This window comes from Leopardus geoffroyi, chromosome A2, assembly GCF_018350155.1.
Source record: "Leopardus geoffroyi isolate Oge1 chromosome A2, O.geoffroyi_Oge1_pat1.0, whole genome shotgun sequence".
In the NCBI taxonomy this organism is placed as follows: Eukaryota; Metazoa; Chordata; class Mammalia; order Carnivora; family Felidae; genus Leopardus; species Leopardus geoffroyi.
The window spans coordinates 62356363-62380510 of NC_059331.1; the positions used below are offsets into that span (position 1 = coordinate 62356363).

General features: G+C 59.2%; 1 protein-coding gene across 2 annotated transcripts in view; it reads left to right on the forward strand.

Moving 5' to 3' along the window:
• ADCY1 (adenylate cyclase 1) overlaps positions 1-24148 on the forward strand; it is a 113828-nt gene that overhangs the window by 35817 nt on the left and 53863 nt on the right. For both annotated transcript variants that reach the window (XM_045494217.1, XM_045494218.1), the window contains exons 4-7: positions 2961-3072; positions 14944-15071; positions 21224-21382; positions 23650-23791. In XM_045494217.1, coding sequence (XP_045350173.1) covers positions 2961-3072; positions 14944-15071; positions 21224-21382; positions 23650-23791 — 541 coding nt within the window. The remainder of the gene's footprint in view (positions 1-2960; positions 3073-14943; positions 15072-21223; positions 21383-23649; positions 23792-24148) is intronic.

The following is a 24148-nucleotide window of genomic DNA, read 5'->3' on the forward strand; positions in this document are numbered from 1 at the left end:
GGGCCAGCATTCCGGCCCAGGCAGCCAGGACACGGTCACCCCCACTTGTAGGGGAAGAAATTTGAGGTTCAGCAAAGTGAAGCTAGTGAGTGGTGGGGCCAGGACGGGGCCTGGGTTGGCTGCTGCGGACGTTCCCGTTCGCCCACTGCCTCTCCTTGGTGGGAAACGACGGGGGGCACGTGGCCCCAGCCTTCTGCTGGCACCAGGCCACCAGAGCAGTCCCGGGGTGGGGCGGGGGGTGCCCGGGGGAGGGGTGTGGAGCAGGTGCACACAGCAGGAAGGCGGCAGGTGTCAGGGACGCCCTGGGGCAGCAGGTGGGGGCCATCAGGGAGCAGGGAGCCCACATACCTTCCCCTCCTTCTTTTCTGACCTGGGAGAGCAAAGCCAGATGTGGAAGATCACCATTTCCCTTTGAGGCTGAAAAATCTCTACCCTGGTGGGTGCCTCATTCCCGACGGCTGCAGGTGTGACAGTCCTGAGACAGGAGAGGAAGCTGAGGGCCCGGCCCCGGCTCCACCCCAGCGCCCCTAGCCACTCTCCGGCAGCATCAGAGTCCACAGCCTGGATGTGAACCTGGCTGTGTCCTCTTCGCCACCCTTGTGATAGTCCCTCACTGATTCCCCGTCACTCCGGGATTAAGGTCCCCAGTCAGCACACGACTCACAACTAATCGACTGATGCCATCAGTGATGGGGGGAAGGACATCTGAATGTCCTCTCCTCCGTAGAAGCGATGACAGTGCTGACAGAAACTGTCAGAGCCCACGTTGTCAGCACACTGGAAATCAAGCAAACTCTTGCAAGAGTCCAGGAATGTTTATTGAAAAAAAACAGCTCAGTCTGGGTAAGAAGAGTAAAGCTATGCGGAATCTAACGTGTCTGTTCTGCTGTCTTCAGCACTGTGATGGCTTTGAGAGGCAGCACCTGCAGCCACATCCTGACACCTGACTGCTGACAGCCACCAGAGGGGACAGAATGGGGTTGGGGCCTCGAAAACCCTCAGAGGGCTGTCATTATGTGACCGTTTGGGAATTCCCTGCAAAACCTTTTTCACAGGCTTATCTCTATGTGACCTAACTCAGCGCTCAGTGTGAGCAGCTTTTGCCCTGAGACATTTGTTAACCACAATCAGTGGCAACTGTTCAACCTCACAGCCGCCCGAGGCAGTGAGAATGGCAGAGGCAGGAGCAGGGCGCTAAAAAACTGGGGAAGGAGAGGTCTGCTGGGTGCTTTGAAAGGCTGTGGGAATGCTTCTGGGAGCCAGAGGACCACACACGAGGGTAGTAGGGCCGTGTGCGCACTCAGCAAAGACCGTGAGGTGTCCGGTCTGTCATCGCTGGCTGACCTTGAGGCCGGGTGCGAGCAGGAAGAGCAGAACAAGACAGAGTTGGCCGAGTGCCCACCCTCCCACACCAAGAGACTCACTGTTTCCGGGCACGTGAGGAAACCCGTCCAGTTGCTGGCCGACTGCCACGCTAACCACGCAGACTTTAATGGCCCCACACGAGAAAGAAAACAGACTTTACAGAATTTGTTCAGAAAAGTCATCAAACAACGACATAAACGGCAACAGTAACAACCCCAGTCCTGAGGTGGGAAGGGGTTCTGATTTTCGGAGTGGTCACACCGTATTATCCACTTTTCGATAAAAATACATGTGACGTGCAAGAAAGCACGAAGCCGTGTCTCTCATGGGAATGCAAAAAGCTGTCCAGAGAAGCCGTCCTGAGGGAGCCCAGACGAAACTTTAACCACCTATCTTAAATATGTACAAAGAACAAACTGTGTCTGAATAAGAGTGAGCATGAGAATAACTTCTTATCAAGTGGAGAATACCAATACAAAGGTAGATATTATGGAAAAAACATCAGAAATTCCACATTTGAAAAATAAAACACGAAGTTCACTAGGGAGGCTCAATGTTGAGCAGATTTGAGCAGGCTGAAGAAAGAATTGGTGAATTTGACGAAAGACAATTGAAAATATCTTGCCCGATGAACGGAATGACAAAAGGGTGAAGGGGAAGGAACAGAGGCTCAGAGACCCGAGGTACTCTGGACAGCACAGCAACACACATGCAATGAGTCCCAGAGGAGAGGAAAGAGAGAAAGAAGCAGAAAGAATATTTGAAAAACATATGGCTCACAATGTCTCGAAGCTCAGGTAGGACACACGCAGAGAGAGCCGTCCCTGGACACGTCGTAGGCAAATCGTAAGAGCCAGAGAAGAGGGGCAAAGCGGGGCGGGGGGGGGGGAAGATTGACCAGTGATTTCTCACCAGGATCGTTGGAGGCGGGGAGGCCAGGGTGGCACGTTCAAGGGCCAAACGAATGGACGAGAACTGTGTCCAGCAAAACTCACAGCGACGGCCCATCTGTGCTGCCGGTCACTTCATGATGGTCAAATGTCCAGGAAGGAGGCTGTGCGGGCGGGTGGGCACGGACTGGACCCAGTTCTGCAGTAAACGGACGCCCACACGCTGAGGCTCCGACCTGGCAAGATGAGTCCTCGCCCTGATGCAGACCCAGGGGGCCCCTCCGTGAGGCGCAGGGATCCAGGTGGTCCAACAACGCCGATGTCCTGTCGCCATGTCAGCCGCAGGAGGGCCACACTTCTTACCAGCATGTTCCTCTGCTCACCAGCTGCTGGCCACGGTCCGTCACGGGCCACCCTGGGCTGGCGCAGGCATGGTGGCCATGGAACTGGGCCCCCTGTGTCCCTGGGGGGTGAGCAGGAGCTGGTGGCCTGGCGTTCAGGCCCCGTATGGCTGTGAGGGGGTCCCCCGCCCTCCCCAGCCCCCGTGCTGCCCCCCATCAAGCGGGAACGTGGGACCCTCTCCTCCAGCCCGCCCTGAGGCTAAGCAGGGAGGTAGGTTCTGGGGTGCGTGGAGGGGTCGCCGTCTGCTGGGAGGCTGAGCCCCGCATGGCCACGGAGGAGGCAGCCTGGGCCTTCTCCTTGCAGCATCCTCTTTGCGGACATTGTGGGCTTCACGGGCCTGGCATCGCAGTGCACGGCACAGGAGCTGGTTAAGCTCCTCAACGAGCTGTTCGGCAAGTTTGATGAACTGGCCACGGTAAGCGCACTCCCCACCCCCCACCATTTGACGAACTGGCTGCGGTAAGTGTCACCCTGGCCCAGGCAGGGCCTATGCCCCAGCTGTGACATCACTGTCCCTTTGCATGGGCACCCCAACCTAGGGCGCACCTGGCGGGGGGGGGGCCCGGGCCTGTTCTGGGGGTGTCACACATTCCAAACGTCTCCTCGGATCATAAGACTTGCTTTCTTATTTTTGTTCATTAAATTTACTCCTCAGCATTTTATTGTTTTTGATGCAGTTGTATGTGCAATTGTTTTCTCAATGTCTCCAGGAGTTCGTTGTTAGTGCAACAGCAGGTTTGTGTGTTAAATTTGCCTCTGGAAACTCTACTGTAGTCATCTGTTGGCCCTGGCAGGTTCCTGGTGGCGTCTTTAGGGTAGATACTAAATCATTTGCAGAGAGAGAGAGTTTTACTTCTTTTCCGAGTTGGACGCCTTGGGTTCCCTTTTTGTGCCCGACTGTCCCGTCTGGGACTTCACAGCCTGTTGCGGGGACACGGCAGGACTGGGTCTCCTTGTCTGGTTCCTGATCCTGGAGGGAAAACTCTCCTGGCTTCCCCGCGGGGATGAGGTGTGCTGTAGGCGGGTCCCATGTGGCTTTCCCTCTGTACCCCCTGTGCTGAGAGAGTTTATCCTGAAAGGGACAGTGAATTTTGTCGGATGCTTTTTCTGCTGAGATGATCCTGTGGCTTTTGTCTTTTTTCTTGCTCATGTGATGTGTCACGCTGATTGATCTGCGAATATCAATCCGCCTGCCTTGCCTCCCTGGGAATAAATCCCACTTGGTCGTACTCTCTCTTAACATACTGTGGGAAGAGGTTTGCTATACTTTTTGGGGACTTTTGTGTTCCGTTCACCGGGGATACTGGCCAGCGTTGTCTTTTCTTGTTTCGAAAACTCTGTTTTCGGTTTTAGGGTAATGCTGGTTCTGTAGAGTGAATTTGGAAGCTTTCTTTTCTCTTCTGTTTTGGGGAAGAATTTGGGAAGGATTGGTGTTCTGTAACGTTTGGTAGAGTTCACCAGTGACGCCATCGGTCCTGGGCTTTTGTGTGTTGCGGGGTTCTTGGTCACAGGTTCAGCCTCCTTCCTGGAAAGAAGTCTGTTCAGATTTTCTGTTTCTTCGTGATTCAGGCTTGATAGGTTGTGTGTTTCCAGGGGTTTATCCATTTCTTCTAGGTTGTCCGTCTTGCTGGTGTGTGAGAGACGGGCCTCTTTATTCGCTACGTGGTTCTTTCACCGGGACACGCACCTGTGTTTGGGACGCTGGCTAAATACTTCTTTCACGGGAAGGGTACACCCTGTAGACAGCGTGTACTGTACACGTCAGAGCTGCGTGGCTGGTGGGCTGTGCGACACGTTGTGGGGTGTGTATGCGCATGTGAGTGTGTACATATACGTGAGTGCATTGCGTACAGGCCTGTGTGCATGCACGTGTATGTAGCTCACACGTACATGTGCGCACAGACGCGTTAACGTGTGTGTGAAGGTGTGCGTGTGTGAGTGTGCACACGTGTGCTAAAATCTTGTTTAGATGTCTTCCCATTAGGTTTCTGAAGGACACTGTTTGGTGGCTTTCTTGTCTTCCGTTGTCTTCACGTGGGATCTCATCTCGCTGGTGTCCTGGGGGCGTTTGGTCATGTCCCCTCCTGTTCGACTTTTTGGAAGAGCTTCTGTAGAATTGCTATTGTTATTTTTTCTCAAGTGTGTGACAGAATTTGCTAGTGAACCCATTTGGGCGTGGAGTTGTCCTTGGGCAAGTTTTCATTTAAAAATGTGATTTTTACAAAGTAAGGCTGGTCAGGTTGCTTTCTGTGTCTTAGTCTTTTAAGGAATGTGTCCACTCGAGCTCAGTTATTTAGATGAGTGGAATAAAGGTGCTCACAGAACTTCCTTGTCCTTTTGATGTTTGTAGAATCGGTAATGACACATCTCTTCCTTTTCTCACTGTCGTGATTGGTGTCTTCCCTTTTCCCCTCATCATTCTGGCTGTGGGTTTATCAGTGGTAGTGGTTTTCTTGGCGAACTGGCTTTTGGTTTCAATGATCTCTCTGTTTTTCTGTTACGGGTTTCCTCTCTGATGTTTCTTATTGTGTTTCTTCTGCTTCCCTTGGTTCTCTTCTGCTCTTGTTTTTGTAGCCTCGTGGGGTGGAAGCTGAGACCACCGATCGGGATCTTTCTCCCCTTCCAGCATGAACATTTGGTGCCGCGAACTGCCCGGGTGTGCTGCCGAGGCGGCTTCCCCGAGTTACTGAAACGTCGTGTTCTTGTTTTCACTCAGCTCAAAATACTTTTCTGGTTTTCCTTTTAATCTTCGTTAGACACGTGGCTTACTTAGAGGTATGTTTTTTTGCGGGATTTTCCAAAGGCCTTTCTATTCTTGACTTCCAAATTAATTCTCCAGTGGTCAGAGAACAGTACTTTTCAGGGAATTGGAGTCGTCTTACACGTGTGGTTCAGGACGTGGTCTCCTCCCGTGACTGAGCAGCGAGGTGCACCTGCTCCTGCACGATCTTGTGTTCTGGAGAGTTGTGTGCGCGTGGCTGGGGCTGGCAGGTGGTCACCTCACCGCCTTACTCTGCGTCTCTGCTCACGTCCTGGCTGCTTATTTCCTCCATCACCGAGCGGGGGCATCGGGCTCCCTGACGTAGTTATGGATTCGTCTGCTTCCCTTCAGTCCTGCCCATTCTGCATCCTATGCTCTCGAGCTCTGCTATTCGATTTGTAAACATTTAGGGATCTTGGGTCCTCTTGAGGAATTAACTCGTTTTTCGTTAAGAAATGACCTCTTTAGGGGCACCTGAGTGGCTCAGTTGGTTAAGCAACTTCTGCTCAGGTCATGATCTCGATCGAGTTCGTGATTTTGAGCCCCACATCGGGTTCTGTGCTGACAGCTTGGAGCCTGGAGCCTGCTTCGGACTCTGTGTCTCCCTCTGTCTCTGCCCCTTCTCTGCTCATGCTGTTTTTTTCTCAGAAATACACAAACGTTAAAAAAAATAAAGACATGACCTGTTTACCTGGAAATCTGAGCTTGTCCTATGTTAATGTAACTGTTCCAGCTTTCCTTCGATTATCATCAGGAGGCATAGCTTTTTCCCTCCCTTTTTTTTTCCAGCCCGTTTGCACCTTAAGTTACATCGAATCTGATGGTTGGCGGTCGCTGACTGTGCTGTCGGTGTGGCAGGTTGAGTCTGTCCCAGTTTTGGTTCATTCCATCTGTTTTTTGTTGGTTTCCCTTTTCTGCCCTTTTGTGGATTTGCTGAGTGTCTTGTGTGACCCTGCCTGAGTGTCTTTGTGGGCTCTTGGATCATAACGGTTCACCATGTCGCTGGGCCTGCGTTGGGGTCTGTGGCTGATTCCTGTAGCTCAGCCCTGCATTGTTACCCTGTTTGTTCCCACAGACTGTTCTCTTTTGCAGAAATGGGTCACAAGCAGGGGTGTGTATCTCTTTACGTGGTTCTGTTTCTGTGGCTCTGGGCCATGTGGGTATGCCCACGTGGCCATGCTTTCCTCCTACCACAGGACTTCCTCCCGTGCTTCCCGCATGGTGGGCCAGCAACCCGTCCTCTCTGTCTCTTCTTTCTGAGATAAGTCTTCATCTGGCCTTGACTTTTTAGAATTTCTTTTCACCGTCTGCAGAACGGTGGGCCAGCAGGTGCTTGCTCGGTTGTGTGTTTTCAGCGGGAACCTGCCCACTGCACCCGGCTCCTCTGTCCGAACACGTGAAAGACGTCTTTTTTCTCTGCTTGTAAGACATTCTCTTGGCCGCTGGTTGGAAGCAGTTCGATCTTGACGTGACTCCGTGTGGTTTTCTTCATGGCTGTTGGGCTTGTGGTTTATCGAGCCTCCTGCATCGGTAGGTTTACAGTTTTGTTGTTTCGGGGAGAAAGCCATCAGACACTCTTTATGCTTCTCCCCCTTCCTTCGGGGACCCCGGTTTGCCCGCATCTGGATCTTGACATCCCACAGCCCACTGATGATCCTTTTTAATTTGGGGCTCTTTTTCCTTTTCCGTCATTCTGGATGGTTTCTGATGCTGAACTTGTACGGTCACCGGCCTTGTCTCCTGTGAGGTGGGACTACCCATCTGTCCGTCCGGCACGGCGTGGGTCTCAGGGGTTATGTTTCCCTCTCTGGAAGTTCAGTGTGGACCCTCTGCCCCATCAAAGTCATGCCTGGCAGCTGAGAATTGTCAGTCTGTTGTTTTGGGTGTCGATGGTGCCAAGTATTTGTTTAATGTATTTTCACACCAATGTGTGTGAGCCCCTCTTGAGATCACGTGGCATGTGTGTCAGAGCCTGGTGTGCAGGAGGCAGTGACCCCTGCCGGTGTGCTGGGAAACTCACACGCTGCCACCCAGCACATCTGTCCTCACGAAGGTCCCTGCTGGGCAGTTAGACTCACAGTGAGCACATATTTGCCTTGGTCTCCGTAGTGGCTGGCCTTTACCCCTCGTCCACGGCTGACAGCCACAGAAAGCGAACGGCCAGCCGAAGCCGATGTCCCTCCTTCCTGAGCTCCAGGGTGGCCTGGGGTCTCGCTGTGCCCTCTGTGGAGGCCCGAGTCCCAGTCTGCTCCCTGCACAGGCAAGGACAACGGTCCTAAGTCTGGGTCATGGCCCTGAGGCCCTGTCTGGGGACTGTTTCCAGCCAGACCTTGTTATACTGTGGTAAGTTCTCAGCCCCGAGGTGCCTGTGCCTGGCCCGTGACAGGGGACACGCTGGGATTTAGGACAATGTAGGTGGTACACCGGGGCAAGGCGGCTGATTTGCACACGAGCCAGCGGATGGTTAGCGAGGTTGGATGGCCTGAGAGGCCTTTCCTTTCTGGACTTGGGCCTTCCTGCAGGTGTGCTGTGTCTGCAGGTGGGCCCTCACCGGGGACCCCGGCCTGGGCTGGGCCAGTCTGCATCGTCCCCGATGTGCATGCTGTGGGAGCGACCCACAGGACTGGACACCTGGGAGCGGGATGGAGGTGCCCGAGGCCGGGGCGGGGGTCTGTGGGGCTGGGATGGGGGTGCGTGGAGCAGACAGGGGTGTTCAGAGCCGGGGCGGGGGTACATGGGGCCAGGATGGGGTGTTTGGAGTGGGCAGGGCGTGCAGAGTGGACAGAGATGTGCGGGGCTAGGGTGGGGATGCTCGGGGCCGGGGCAGGTGTGCACGGGGCCTCGTGCTGGGGATTGTGAGGGAAGACAGGACGGCGCCGAGGGTGCGACCCCGGCCATAGGCAGCAGCACACCAGAAAGGCTCTCAGCACCGTCTGTCTGTCTGGCTCCACCCGCACTTGCTCAGAGACTGTCATGCGCATGTTGGCGCATTACCGTTCTGCCCTCTATGTCACTCTGCGGGTTCTGGACGAAGCCGTCAAGAGCCAGAGCTCGCTGGCGTGTGTGCTCAGGTCCATCCTTCCTGCCCCCGTCCGTCCTCCTCCTCAGGCTTCCCTTGGGCTCCATCCAGGGGCCAGAGCCTGGGTTTTGTGGCCTGTGAAACATGAGGAGACCGACGGCCCACGATTCCCTGCTGCTCGGACTCCCTCGTCCCGGGCGCCGCTCCGAGCTGCCCGCCGTGGGACTGGAGCGTGTTCGTCTGCTCGCTGTGCTGTCAGCAGCCGGGCTTGCACGTGGGCGGGGGTGGTGTCGAGGGGTCCGTCTGGACCCTCCAGCCCAGGAGGGAGGCGGGAGCCTAGCACGTGTGGCCAGGACTCGGAGCCGCCATCTTGAGGAAGGAGGCAGCACGTGTATCGTCCGTGCTCCACTCGAGAGACCGACCCGAGGGCGAGGCTCTGCGTTTGGACGAGCGTGGAGCAGAACCCCCCTTCCAGAACGTGTGTGCACATGCAGGTACATGCCGTGGGGGAGCACTGGGGGAGGGGGGGGGACACGCTGTAGGGAGCCCTGGGTGGAGGGGAGGTCCAGAATGACTGCGGTTTTTGCGGAGTCACACGTTTTACTTTTTTTGAGCTTCCTGCATTGTTAATAACGAGCCTGGGTTTCTTTAATTATTCCTTAATTAGCAGGAAATATTGCTTTCTGGAAAACCAGTAGGTGTTTGGAATTTTGAAGAGACTGTTGTTTCTGGCCGTCTGTAGAAACCCGCTCCCACGCGCCTGCATGTGTCCTTTTTGGGAGAAGGTTCCAGGCTCTCCCTGGGCTGTGACCATCACCGCCTGGCTGGCGGGTGTCAGCAGGGGCCTTGGGGTCCTTCTCCCCAGAATCACTCGACCGGTGGTTTCCGTTGCGTTTGCTTCTGTGTACAGAGATGTGGCCCACGGCTGCGGCTTCACGCTGGTTCCTTCTGGGAGGGGACGTCCACTCAGCACCTGTGGTGGCTCCTCCTGGGAAGGTGTGCAGAGCCCGGCAACCTGCGGCTGAGCGCGTAGCTCCTGGGCATGCGGGGGGAGGTGCAGGGGGAGGCAGGGTGGCCTGGACGGCAGCCCCGCCTGTGGTGTGAAGGAACATTCCCCCAGTGGCACCGAGGAGATAGTGCTCACTGTGGAGTGCCTACTGTGTGCGGAGCCGGCCTACTGTGTGCAGAGCCGACCTACCGTGTGTGCTGCTGGCCTGCTGTGTACTGAACCCCTCTAGGTGGTGGGGTGCAGCCTGTACAAGTCAGACCCAGCCCTGCCCTCAAGGGCCTGTAGAACTTGTTTTACGGGAATTTCACATGTGCACAAAGGCAGAGACGATACAGCAGGCCCCACTCTGGCAACCCCCTCTGGACGGCAGCTGACGTCTGTACCCTCTGTCTGGTCCTGGACGTCCCTCACCTCGTGCTCACAGCCTTGGCTGGCAGTCCTTCCCGTGAGCCCGACTTGGCCACCAGGACACCTTGGTCACCAGCCCAGGAGACTGCAGGTGCAGTGGCTCTGACTCCTGCTGGGCCGTGTCACCTACTTGTCGACTCGTGCGTATTGCCCTTGGAGGGCCAGGCAGGATATGGGTGAGGGGGACATGTGTCTGGGCTAACCCATGGCACAGGGCCTGATGCCGTTTGTTACAGCAGCCCCACAGTCCCTGAGAGGAGGGGCACGGCAGGGCCAGACAGTCTGGGAGATGTGGACCCTGGGCTCTGGGATGTCCCCCGCTGTGTGGTGCCTGGCCTGGGTGACACGGTGGGGTCATGGCCAGAGTGTGAGCGCATGTGGTGGACGTGGGGGTGTGGGCTCCTGACCCTTGGGGTTGGCAGAGTAGAACAAGCGGGAGTTCCTCAGCAACGCCTCTACACGTCCATCGCAGGACACAGGAACTAGAAAACGGGGAACGTGCCTGTGGCCCTCAGATGTCAGCGCTAACAAACTGTTCGGGGTGGCTCCCGCAGGACATGGATGCCAGGTGCTCCCCCCCATCTGTCACCTCCCCGGAGCCTGTGGGCCTCCCGGGCCGGGGTCGGGTAGTTCCTGCCCCAGGTGTTCCCGTGGTGCCCGTGCGACCCACCTGCCACTTGCTCCCCGTGACGTCACACCAGGGGTGCCATGACAGCTGTCCTGGCTGGCAATTCAGTGGGATTTGGGCCGCATGGTTTTTTAATTCTGTCCTTTTTCCTGCGCCGATTCACTCATGATTCTTTAAAAAACAAGAACATTCACACGTCAGCTAATTGGTTATCCTCAAAAACAGTAAACGGTTGAGTCTCGGCACCGATCAATTTTCGAGGAATCAGTGCCCTAGAGCCTGCCAAGGTCGGGCGGGGGGTTCTTCTCTCCTGCTTTTCCATTCTGTTACTGGGAAGCCACAGTCGTGTAGAAACTGGGTGTTCCTGACCCAGTCTGTGTGTTCTTACTTCTGATGCACGTATCCCGTCAGCGGGCACTGCCCTGCCATTGTCCCTCTGGACAGGATCCGCCCCCCAGCCCAGCCTGAGGCACAGCGAGCCGTCTGTGGTTCTGGGAGCCCTGGTTCCTTCCGGCAGGAAGTGGTTTTCCAGGTCCTACTCTGGGATCTCACAGGAGATCGTTAGCTTCTCACTTTCCAGAAGAGTAAGAACAAATTCTGAGTTCGTACTGATGTTTCCAACTCACTCGCTGGATGACTTTGCTCCTTTCATTTTGACCTGTGTCTGTTTCCCCAAAGCTGGAAATCCCACGTACCGTCAACTCTGTTCGCTCTCCCGTGCATTTGTGTAGTCGGTTCAGAGCATCATTGCCCTGGGGAGCATCCACAGGACCGCTGCACGCGGTCTAAGATGTCTCCGTTTGTTTTGTTTTTGAATGACGTCCCATTAGACACAGCCTCCCGCCTCTCGGAACAGCCGTGTGTGTGGTCACGCTCCCGACGTGCTCACACTGAGCTTTATTTCATTCTGGTTTTGGTTTTCAGGCATTGCTGTTTTCAGGTTTCTTTCTTTACGTATGTACAGCATTTGTGTGGCTTGGTCTCTCAGTGCAGACCCCAGGACGAGATGTGCAGGGAGGGCCACCCACCTGCGAGGTCAGGTGTCCCGCTGCGTGCCCTCGGACACTCCTCTTGGCACCGGCTCCTGGGAGCGAGTGCGCACCAGTGACCGTCTGCTGCTGGCCGCTGCCCTCAGTGGGCACGGTACCTCCTCGGGCCCATCTGGGCTGCAGAGGAGGGCGCTGGGCTGGCGCAGCCACCCCGCTGCAGGACATGTGTCTGTGCATTGATGGCCTCAACACTACCACTCCCGTGTGGTCCCTCCCGGCGGGCGCAGGCTCTGGGAGAGCAGGACCCTCCTCTGACCCAGCGGCTGGCACAGAAGGGCCAAAGGGAACCGTAGGGATGGTTTAGGGTGCATGGAGGTTGAAGCAAGTGGTTATTTCTGCTGCTTCTCAGCAACAGTCACCCCTTAGCTTTTGGGTCCCTGCCCCCCGAGGCCCCCACAGCTGCCTGCTAGGCAGGGCTGGCGGGTCAGAGACTGTCCTCAACCTTGCAGACCACCCCTGGCAAGCTAAGCATGAGACCTTCCTACCTGGATCCCCCCCGCAACCCCTCTGGTGTCACCGGCCATTCCCGTCCCTCCTTGGCGTGGAAGCTGTGGGTTGAGGGTCTCGGGGCCCTCCAGCTTCCCCCCTCCATTTCTCCTGGTGTTCTGCCTCCTTCTTTAGGGCTTGGGCTCTGGCTCCAGGTGCCAGCTTCCAATAACCACCAGGAAGATTTTAAATCAAAAGCACACCAAAGTCAGCAAAAGATACCTTTCTGTCTCTCAAGCTGGCTGACAAAAGCCAGGACGTTTGAGATTGGAATAACAAGACCAAGTGTCAGTTTCTCACTCCCCCAGTCTGTTCCCGGCTGTGTCCCTGCCCTGGCCCTGTGGTGGGCCGGCGGGCGGGCACCGAGGCTTCGAGTTGGAGGACAGTCTCCAAGGAAGGACACATCTGCTGCTGACAGGCTGTAATTACAAGGCTGCAGCCCCTGGACGCCACCTGCTCAGTGGCTTTGCTGCAGGCCCCCACTTGGAGACCAGCCATGTGGGGCCGTAATGGTCACACTCGAGGTTCCCTGTGGGCACCTGTCCCCCTGCACTTGGCTCACACACCTGCTCATCCAGAGACGGGCCTGTCGGGACACTCGGAGAAGGGCAGGAGGTGGCTGGGAGCACCTTGCAGCTGAGCCAAGGGCACAGGGACACCCCATGGAGGTGCTGATGGGCACACGTCATCCTTGAGGTGCCCAGAACCGGGGATTGGTGACTCTCCCGACATCGTCTGCAAGAATAGTGCCATGTGCGGTAGGGCCATGCCCTCTGTGGGCATCTTGGAGCTGAGAGGACGTCCTGACGGTGGGAGACTTCCATAGGAGGAGGGGGCAAGGCCTGGCAGGTGCCCCTGGTGTCATCCCTGGGCCTGAGGACAGCAGCCTGGATGTGGGGACAGGGGAGGTTGGGAGAAGGACTCCCTCTCCCTGGCCTGCATGGAGTGTCCTGGCCGGGTCTGACTGTTGGGCACAGTGGGTGCCCTCCCACAGGACAGTGACGATGGGGACAGTGGGGTGGACACTCTGGAAGTGCCAGGAGAGAGCCCAGTGCTGCCTGCTGGCCTGGAGGCTTGCATGAGCATGGTGGGCTGACTCCCGGGGCCCGGCCCTTGGCTCTGCAGGGTGGACATCGGCACCCGGCTGTCCGGCTTTAGGCTCCCAGACACCATCCTGGGATAGGTCACCCCCAGCGTGGCCATCCCCTGGGACACAGGGAGAACCCCCTTCCGCAGACGGGGAGGCCTGTGTCCTAACGTTAAGCGGCTGCCCGTGGTCCCTCGGGGGCTGACCTCCCAGCAGCCAGCTCGTGGCCCATGGCTGGAGTCCGGAGCATCTGCGTGCCGAGGGAGGCCCAGGGCTGGGTGGGCGCCCGTCCTCTGATGTGGGGCGGTGGCTGGGCCGCCTCTCAGGAGAGAGTGTCGTGCACGAGTGTGCGTCTGTGCGGGCGTGTGGGCAGCGGGAGCCGGGGATTGTCACGTTAATGTGGAGGTTGGGGGGGTGGTCCCGCGGGAGTGAGCACTTCGGGGAGACGTCCCAGAGCAGGATGAAATAGAAGCCGTAGGATGGTTCTCAGGGTGGGGGCGGAGCTCTAGGCTGTCACAGGACGTGGGGGGTCTGTGAGGTGCTCCCCCCAGGCCGCGCTGGCGAGGTGGGGCCCTCAGACGCCCACAGGTCCGGGCGCACGTGACAGACGCAAAGCAAAAACAACACTATACTTCTCACTGCTCGTTTTTGTTCCGGAAAATGTTGTAAACTTTCATAACGTTTGCTACTTACGTTAACACAAGGCGGATTTGTGGGGCGCCTGGGTGGCTCAGTCCGTTAAGTGTGCGACTCTTCATTTCGGCTCAGGGCATGATTTCTTGGTTCGTGAGTGTGAGTCCCGTGGACAGTGCAGAGCCTGTTTTGGATTCTCTCTCTCCCCCTCTCTCTCTGCCCCCCCCCCCCCACACTCATGCTCTGTCTCTCTCTCAAAATAAGTAAATAAACATTAAAAAAAAACTAAAAAAACCCCCACGCACTGGATTTGCTATTACGTTCGGAAACATTAATGCAGTTTGAAGAATTTCTCAGTTGCGTCATGTGGTGAATGTCTGTGGACGTGACCCACTTGCGGGAAAGTGTTTTGTGCAGCCCTCTGCTACATAAGGGTGTCCAGGAGGGCTTTCCCGAAGTGTTTGATAGTAAAACTACCTTCTCAGCCATAGTCACAGCTGAGATGACTGGTGCTAGTGAGTCCCCGGGCAGCGTGCGGGCGAGGCGGGGGCTGGCACTCTTCCCATTGCATAAGTGTGAGCGTGGACGTTCCGTGGTGTTGGCTGCCTTCTGGGTGTCCCTGTGGGCAGCGAGGTCAGGTGCAGACCCTGGTGGTTTGCTTGGGGCTCTGGCCCTGGAAGATGATTCTTTGGTGATAGCCGATCCCACGGCCAGTGGACCCCAAACACAGGGACCCTGAGGTGGTGCACCTGCCCTTCCCGGGGCTGGTGTGTGTGTGTGTGTGTGGTGGGGTCATGGCCACAGACGGTGTGGATGTGTGGTTGTCCGAGGTGGCGGTCAGAAGGGGCGTCGTGCTGGCCCACCTGGGAGACACCCCCTGCCCCCCGGGAAAAAGCTGGCTCCGGGCTTGGGGCTTCCCCACCTTGAATTGTCTGCGGGGTTTTCCAGGTGAGCTGAGGGACAGACAGGGGGATGCCTGCAGGGGAATAGGCCTGGGGGGAGCGTGGGTGCCCCAGGGTGACCCCGGTCACAGCCGTGGGGGCTGCCCACCCTCCTGAGGCTGCCCTGGCTTGGAGGGGGTCCTCTGGGTTGGGGGTGTGGGGTCTTGGGGCGCACTCTGTGGTCACCGGCACCCGTGCTGGCAAAGGTGTGGGTCCCTAGCCCCGGATGCGTCACTAACGTGCGGTTTGCCCTCTTGCCCCCAAGGAGAATCACTGTCGCCGCATCAAGATCCTAGGGGACTGTTACTACTGTGTGTCCGGCCTCACCCAGCCCAAGACCGACCACGCCCACTGCTGCGTGGAGATGGGCCTGGACATGATCGACACCATCACGTGAGTGCCCGCGCCCTGTGCCGACCTGGCCAGTGGGTCCCGGGGGCCAGGTCCCAGGGCTGTGGAGAGCCACGCTGCACGGGGAGGCGTGGCGGGAGGGCTCCCTCCCGAGCTGTGCCTCCGTGGCCCCCTCCTCTGCAATTTGCCGGGACAGCGTTTCTTTGTCCGTGACCACCCTGGGTATCGTCAGGTGTGCAGTAATTGTGCGCGAAGAGGTCACTCATTGTTCAGCCAGACCACACACCCCGGTGGGGGACCGTGCTGGGGAGCCGTGGCTCACATCCAGCCGAGTTCCACTCGAAGGAACTGCGTCTTCTTGCCTTCCCGGGCATGGCTATCCACGTGCTCTCTGCGGGGGGAGGCCTGGCTGGAGCAGGTGCGCATCCCAGGAGCACTGTGCCCTGCTGTGCCCCCTTCTTGTCCAGCCTCATCTCATTCTGAGTGGATGCAGAGTGCGTGTGGGTCAGGGGGGTGTGGGGTTGGAAGGTGGAGGGCCCGCCTTCCGGCATCTCGGCAGTGTGAGACATGAGCACGGCCCAGCGACTGGTGTGTGCGTCACAGTCGGAGCCCGGAAGTGGCAGCTGAGTTGTCGTCTGCGGGACACAAATGACTGAGGGACAGAGAAATGCAAGCAAGGGGGCCCTGGAGGGGGGCGGACCTCGCAGACCCGGCACCTGCAGACCGGCCCTCGCCAGCACCCAGCCTGGCGCCCGCTTCTTGTCGAGAGTGAGCGAGGGGGCCCTGGAGGGGGCAGGGCGGTGTGGTCCCGGTGCCTTGGTGGCCACGGTGGGCCCAGTGCTAGGGTAGGGGTGGCTGGGGCCCCGGTGAGTCCGCGTGCATCCAAACACAAGAGCACATGCTCTCGAGGAGGCCGAGGGCAGGGCAGGCGGGTCGGGGAGGAAGCAGAGATTCACTGTGCACGGGACTCGGAGGCTCGATGACGTCTGTTCTCCGAGAGGGCGTCATGTTGGGTCACCTGTCCCGTCACAGAACAGAGCGCGCTCCATCACGGGTACCCCGTGTTGTTCACACCGTATGTCCTCTGTCACACCACACGCCACACGTCCTGTCACATGTCAGCGCATCACGCATGAGTGACACCGATCACCTGTCACATCACATCGCATTGTGTGCTGCGTCACAGAGTACGGAATGTGCCCTGTAGCGCCTCCATCTCCTGTGTGATCCCCTGGGGTAAAGTGGGGCTGCATTAGGGTCGCAGGCACAAATGCAGGTGGGGGTTGCGTGGTGCACGTAGGAGCCTGTGAGCCAGACGGGCCTGACTGGGGGATCAGATGGCTCTCGGAGTTGGGCCAGGCAGATGGTGCCCTGAATCAGGCAGATGATGCTGGTACCCACCCTCCCCCCTCCAGGTCCTCGTGGCAGCCTGGTGCCCTTCAGACCCTGAGCCTCCTTACCAGGTGGGGCCTCCAAGCACGGCCACCCAGGCCCCTGCATTTAAGACACGGGCTGTGCTCTCATGGGCTCTGTGCCTCACCTGGAGTGGTGCCCGCACTCAGAAGTCCTGTGGGTGTGTCATCTGCCCTTGGCTTTGGCCTCGCGCTGTGTCGTGTGGAGACGTGGACCTGTCCCTGGTCTGTTTGCTCCGGGAAATAGGGTCCCCGTGGCTGTGCCTCCTGCCTTCTCTCATGGACTCCCGGTCCCTGGGGTCCTGCCAGGCCCTGACACCTTGACTCCAGGTCTTGCCCTCTGACGTGGTCCCCCACAGGGCTGGGGGCATCTTGCTTGGCTTTTGAAGGCTGCCCTCTGCCCCCTGCCCCAGCTCCTTATGCCCAGAGCATTCCATGTCTCTGTCTTGACAAACTGGGAGTCCCTGCTGGGCCCAGGCCCTGGCTCTGCACAGAGATGAAGGCCACCAGGGTCACAGCTTAGAGGTGGTCTCCTGCACAGATGAGCCCTCCTGGGTACCACAGAGCAGGCCAGTGTGTGTCTGCTGCATGGCTGTGCTTCAGGCTGGGACTGCTTCCCGAGGATGCCACTCCTGGTCCTCTGGCGGCCTTCCTCGCCGGCCACACTGTCCCCGGGTGACACACAGAACACATGCAGGACAGAATTTGTTTACCCGAAGGTGGGTCTGCCCAGACACGCTGATCGCAGAGCGAAATTTTTGACTGGAGCTTTGGAAACACAAGAATTCTTGGAGGAGAAACGAGGACCAGGGTGGTGGCCAGAGTGGGCTTCTGGGCCTCTGGCCAGGCCTCTGCCGCCCATGGAGCCCGGGGAGCGAGGTCTGTGTTCTTAGCCACATCTTCTGTCCTGAGGCCACTGTCTTCCACCTGCGCTCTCCAGAGGAGCGCCATCCCTGCGAGGTCCCTGGTGGCCCTGGGCGGCTGCACCGGGCTGTGGGTGACCAGCAGGAAAATGGTGCCTGCAGATGTACCTGGTCAGGCCACAGACAGGTCTGCTCCAGGCCGGGGGGGCCTCTCAGTGGACGGGGGAGACCCAGAGGCCAAAGGATGGTTTGGGCCAGTTATGAGATTGATGAAGCGTCTCATGGGGACCCCGTGTGTGGTTCTGGGTGCTCAGGATCGTGGGGGAGATGCTGCTAGTTCCGCCCCGGGGTGTAGACCCACTGTCATCCGGCAGCACATTTGCTAGGGTCACGCACTGTGCAAACACGAAAGTCCCCTGACATGAGCTCAGGATGGGCTTGTGAGGGGCCGGGCGTTTGCTGCCGCTGGACGGAGCAGAGCCGAATGAGTTAACGGTGACAGAAGAGATCTCCTTAAGAGCAGACGCGTGCAGCCTGTGCCCGGCTGGGTGCTGACCCCCCTGAGCCTGGAGGGGCCGAGGATCCTGTCCAGCAGGTGGGAAGGATCATGTGTTGCACTTGGTGGGAAGTTTGCTCCTGTGGGAATAACGGATGGGAATATTTACCCGCTGTGTGTTAAGGCCACATCACGAGTCCCGATGTGGAGGTGGGGGCCCGGGCCCTCCCCCTGGGTGGTGGGCACAGCTCCCGGGGCCAGGGGCTCTCCCCGCAGGCCGGCCCTTGCACTCTGCTGGCTCCCCAGCCGCTGGGACATTGACTCACCCCCCGCCCAGAAAAGGGGGCCGGCTCAGTGAGTGGGGTGCGGAGACTCCTCTGCAAGGTCCCCTCCGGCTCCAGAGCGTCTGGATTCTGTGCGCCTCCAGCAGCGGGCGATTGTGCACTCATGCGGGGTAGCCCCATCTGTCACAGGCCTCAGCACATCGTGCGCCAGACCAGAAGCAGGCCAGGGGCCGTGTTGCTATTAGACGTAACGCAGACGTGGCTTTGCGGAAGGCTGCGTGTTTGGTTTGCGGTATTGGGTCAGGGGAAGCGAGCGGCCTGTGCTCTGCCTTCTGGGACCCATGCTGGAGCTGGCGGGGCTGCCTGGTCCTCGGGGCGCCGACGCCCATGTAACCAGGTCGGAGCTGGGCTGGCCCCGGAGGGAAGGTGCCTCCGATGGTCGTGGAGGCCCCTGGCTGTCTCTGTTCCTGGCCAGCGTGTCTCAGGGAGACAGTTCCTGATGCACGATCTGTTGAGAAGCGCCTGCCCAGGTGCCTGAACGTTTGCTGACACAGAACTCAGGTGTTTGAGGCAGAACCTTCTGGAAGAGGGGAGAGACAGAGCCCACCAGTGGGGTGTCTGGGCTGCAGACTTTGGTTGGAGGCTGGCGGTATGCTGCACGCTACATGTGGCTGCCAGCCAGGGTCCCCATGCCCTTTGTCCCTTCCCGGTTGCAGAGGGTGCAAATGCTGAAAACGCACAGAAACACCATTTGCAAATTTTCTTACTCATCTGTTCCTACGTTCTTTTCTTTTTGCAAATTTCAAAAAAAAAAAAAACTACCCCAAATTTTAATCTTATCTTTTTTTTTTTTTTGTCTCAGCGCCTCTAGGTAGAGGTTGGCAAATGACTGAAAAAAGTTATAATTAAGAGAAAAATACGTTTCATGTGTGTAAAACTAAATAGGTGTTGAAGACACATCCACAGTCAGACTTCTAAGTAACCCTTTGAACAGTCTGTGGCACACGGACTTCTGAATGCGCCCGTGAACACCTCTGGTTCTGGGGGATGAACCCTCGGTGGACGCAGTGGGCGGCGGTGGGCCCCCAACGGGAGGTGGGTCCAGGATTGCGTGAGGCCCCTTGGGGGCAGGGTGGCCCAGCTGGCGGGAACCTGGTGGGAGCGGCGGGCAGTCTGCACGTGGAAGTCGGGGCCACGGCAAGCTGGGCCCAGGGGGCACCGTCCTCAGGCGGGGTGGTTTCGGCAAGAGGAATGGGCATCTGAAGGCCCCACGTTGGGACCCCCAGCAGTGGCGTGGAGCATCCTGAGTCCTCGTGGACCCTCTCCTGTGTCTCCACCCACACTTGCACCTGCCAGAGTAGGAGTTAGCAGGCCGTGGCCGTGGCCTTGAGCCTGGAGGCACCAGGGTAGCTCGGCTGCTGTCAGAGCCTGTTGGCACTTGTTCAGCCCCTCCCTGGATTGCACACAGGGAAACTGAGGCTCAGAGAGGGCAGTGGTTGGTGTGGTCATAGTTGCTGGGCCGGTGGGATTTCCCTAGAAATCCTGGTGTCTCCCAGTGTGGGCTCTGCTCCCATCCCCTCCCCATGAGGAGTGGCCGCCTTGCCTGTGTGAGGTTCTGAGAGCCAAAGCCTCCGGACCTTGTCCTCCCCAGGACGCAGTCAGTGTCCTGTCCGTATGTTCTGGACAGAACACCTTTGTTTCATTGTTGAAGCCCCTTGTCTTCCTTTAGGGTTTTTATTTCAGATGTTTTAAGAGCCCAGGCACCCCCTTGTCTCTGGTGATTTGGGTCAGCCTGCCGGGAGGTCAGGGTGTGGCCGGGAACAGTCTCTGATGGACCCTGTTGTACTGGCGCCAGTGATGAGCCCTCAGGGACTGGGGGTGCAGATCTGGGAGGGCTTCCTGGAGGCTGCATCTCGGCTGGGCCAGCTCGTGTTCGGGACAAGGCGGTGCACATGAATTGGCTCCAGTGTCAAAGCAGGAAGCAGAGTTTTCGTTGAGCTCATGGGGGTCTGCACGTGGCTGGGCCGTAGGGTACCTTCCGCTGGGAGGGGGCAGAGGGCGGGTTGTCTGGTGGAGCCGGCCTTAGGGTGGCGGCTGGTCTCCCTTCCCCCTCGTGATAGGCATCGTAGCCATGGGACCCTCGTGTCCTGCACCTCGGCTTGGCCTCCTGGCCCTTCTTGATTGGGCTTGGCCGCTGACCCGGGAGGCCTGTCGGGCACACCTGCCTGGGGGTCACTGTGGACACTGCCCTGTCTCTCCTGTGCAGCCCACTTTTATCCCTGGGAGCCCACCAGACAGCCTGCTCTTGCCTCCTCAGCGGCGTGGTTTAGAGTTTTCCTTAATAACACAACTTCTGCCCGTTGGGGAAGTCAGAACGAGGAAAACAGCACCGGAGGGCGTCAGCACAGCCACACGTCCCCTTTGCCTGGACAAAGTGTGTCATGTGCCTCCTGTGTCCGACTGTGGCAGCACGTCCAGGGGCTGGGAAATGGGGTGGGACACCCCCCTGGGTCCCCCCATGGCTGCAGGGAACCCCTTCTCCCACAGAGCGTCCTGCAGGGTCGCCCCGCTGTGGCTGCCGACCATAGGCCATCTCCCCTGGGCACCGTGGGGATGCACGCCGTCCCATGTTCTTCAGCCAGGGGTGACCTGCACCCCGGGACCTGACGAATGATTCCACGTCCACATGTGTGTTGAGCCCACTTTCCATCCCGTATAGTTTGCTTGGGGGTCGGGCCACGACTTTGGAGCGACAGCCTCCCCACAGGCCAGGTCTGGAGCTTGGGGTCAAACCCCAGCTGTCCCCCAGGGCGCTTGGGCCACGGAGACTGTCAGATGCTCCTGGCTGGTCGTCACCCTGGCCTCTGGGTCAGCGGGTCACAGAGCGGATCGGGGGCTCTGATCTGAGGTCCCAGGCTTGCTTGCCTTCAGGGGCTGCCCTGGGTGGGAAGGGGGCAGGGGGTGACGTGGACACAGTGTGGGGTGCCCGGTGGCTGGGGGGCTGAGGAGCCCTGGCCACCTGGGGCCCTGCCGGGGGGTCAGGCTAAGGTCAGGAGACCCTGTGCTCTCACCTGGCCGGGCTCCCCTGTGCGTGTGTGGACAAGGGCCCAGCCCCACGCCCGTGACTCGTCTGTTGCAGGTCTGTGGCCGAGGCCACCGAGGTGGACCTGAACATGCGTGTGGGGCTGCACACAGGCAGGGTCCTCTGCGGGGTCCTGGGCCTGCGCAAGTGGCAGTACGACGTGTGGTCCAACGACGTGACCCTGGCCAACGTCATGGAGGCGGCCGGCCTACCTGGGTGAGTCGGGACGAGGCGGTGTGCTGTGGGGGGGTGGCGAGGGCAGGGGCGCGGGTGCTGGTCTGTGCTGGGCCTCCGGGACCCCCCGGCCTCCACGGGAAGTCGGTCCTGGCCGGAGAGCAGGCCTGATGCCTGGCCACCTGCTGGCGGTTCCGTTCCCTGCGCTCACTGAGGAAGGGAGGTGCCGTGGCCTCAGAGCCCTTCCGCGCTCACACGGACTTCCTCCTGGCACCACGGTGTGCTTCGCGTGGTCCCTGCCCTGTGGCTGCTCCGCTACGGTGGCCTCCCCTGCCCAATGAGGCCCACGGCCAAGGCAAGAATGGGGTTCTCCCTCCCCCCGCTCAGCGGCGGCCACGGGAGAAGGGCCACCAGGCACAGCTATGTGCCGCCAGGGCTCACGTGGCCCCCACGCTGGAGTGAGCGTTAGCCACCCTCGCACCCGTGCTGGCCGTGCAGTGTCTGTTCCCGAGCTCCTGGCCGTGTGTGCCTCCAGGGCTCTGCCCCTCCCCTGTCCCTCACTGCCTGCCCTCTGCCTGCCCCAGAGACCTGGTTCCTGGGGACACATCTTTCTCCTTCCCTCCTGGACAGACTGTGGGGGACACACAGCACCCGCCTGACGCTGAGGCCTTTCCAAGGGTGCTCAGAGATGATTGTCGTCTGTGAGCCTGGCCGTCCCTGAGCACCTCTCCCGTGGACCATCACAGCCCCCAATTGACCTATCCCTCCCCGCCCCCCCATCTACCCATTCAGCAAACACCCTGTCCACCACGGGGTGTTCAGAGAGCGTGACTAGACTCGGATGGGTGGGTGGATGGACGGGTGGGTGGACGGACAGGTAGGTGGATCTTGTCACTGCGTGGCTTTCATTTCACGCTGAGACCCCTGAGGCTGGGTTCCTGGGCCCCTTCCCAAACTGGACGCCCTGAGCAGTCGCCCTGAAGGGGCCAGGGCCAGGCAGGGGTGGAACCGGAGGAGGCCAAACACACCCACTCTTCACGTGCATCTCCTGGTCTAAAACCGACCCTTTATACCTGCTGCCTGGTACTGCGGCCAATTCCCCGAGTTGATGCGCAAGGTGCTCGCTCCAGGCTGCCCTGGAGCAGACAGCGCTGGGTCCTAAGTAAACTCCCCGAGCCCTGTGGGCCCTAGGGGAAGCACAGTCACCCAGTCACCTGTGTCTTCCCTGGCTCCAGGATCAGGGGGGCCTCCAGGCCCGGACCCTATGTCCCCTTGCCCCTGCTGTCTGGGACAGTCACACGCATAGCTGGGCCTCCGATCCCGCAGGACTGAGACAGTGGGCGCTGGCATCCCAGCCCTGCTCGCATCCTGGGAGGGAGCTTCTGGGGCTGACGCTCTCTCACCACAGACATGGGGCGAGTGAGCGCCCGGGGCCAGTGGCAGGCAGTGCTCGCTGGTGAAGGTGGGGCCTTGTCTCACTGGCCTTGCGGCCCCGGGCTGGCCAGGCCTCCCGTTTGTCCCCAGGCCACATCCCAGCTGGGGCCCGCGGGGGCCTCCACTCCCACCACGTGCTTGCACCCGAGACCCCCTCTTTCCAGAGCCTGGAGCGCTCTGCACTGAGAGCAGTTGCTGAGATTTCTGTGACCCGGGGGACCCTCAGCTCAGTGACTGTGTGCAGCTCCCGTCTCTGCTATGGATGGAGGACCCTGAATGTAGGACGCTCCCCTGCCTCTCCAGAGACCCTTGCTGCTTGGCTGTCCCTGTGCAGTTCTGGGCCAGGCTGGCGGGTGACAGAGTCCCTCCCAGCGGTGAGGACTCTCATCCTGCTTGAACGCCCTGGTCCCTGCAGGAAATCAAGGAGACATGGTGGTTTGAGGACCACTTTGCACACTGGGGAATTTGCTTTTCTCCACAGACCCCAGCGCTCAGGTCTCTGGGAGGCACTGGGGCTGAGGGGTTCTGGGGCTGCTATGGGTTTTCAGGCTCACGGTTCTGCTCCAGGGCGGGTATGGGGAGGCATCGACTACGGATTCTCCTTCTTGCCACAAAATGTGCCGGGATGAGTGTGAACGCTCCATCTGGTGTGGGGACAGTGAGACCGGGCAGGGCCTGAGGTCTCAGGGACACTCTGCTTCTCCCCTCACCCCGCTGCTGTCTTCCGTCCTGCTGAAGGTTCTTGTCCTCCCTGTGGCTAGGCTCCCGCCCCCTCCCTTCCCCGGTGACCTGCGTGTGACATGTGTGACTCGGCGAGGCTGACCGCTTCTCCTGCACGTGCCTGTGCTCAGGGACGCCTCTGCTGTGTTTTGCAGGAAGGTCCACATCACGAAGACGACCCTAGCGTGCCTGAACGGGGACTACGAGGTGGAGCCGGGTCATGGACACGAGAGGAACAGTTTTCTGAAAGCTCACAACATCGAGACCTTCTTCATCGTGCCGTCACATCGGCGGAAGGTGGGCGCCAGGACCCTCCTGCGTGGACACAGACGGGATGGCGTGCCCACCCCCTGGGCCAGGCCTTCGGGGTGGGAGGAGGGGTGTGAGGGGAGGGGTGCGTGGGGGGGCATGGGGTGTGTGTGGGGCAGGGGCTGTGAGCTCCTAGACCCTCCGTCAGAGTGCAGGGTCCTCTCGGGGGCTGGGCCTCCTGCAGCCTCCCTCCTCACCTCCCTGGTCCTTTACCACCTCTCCTGGAAAACAGGTGAGGGGTGGGGGGTACGCTGAGGGGTGCTGTGCCCACAGGAAGATCTTGTGGGGCACTTGAGGTCACTGTGTCCAAGGAAGCTGATCTGGATATGATTAGAGGTGACCTGT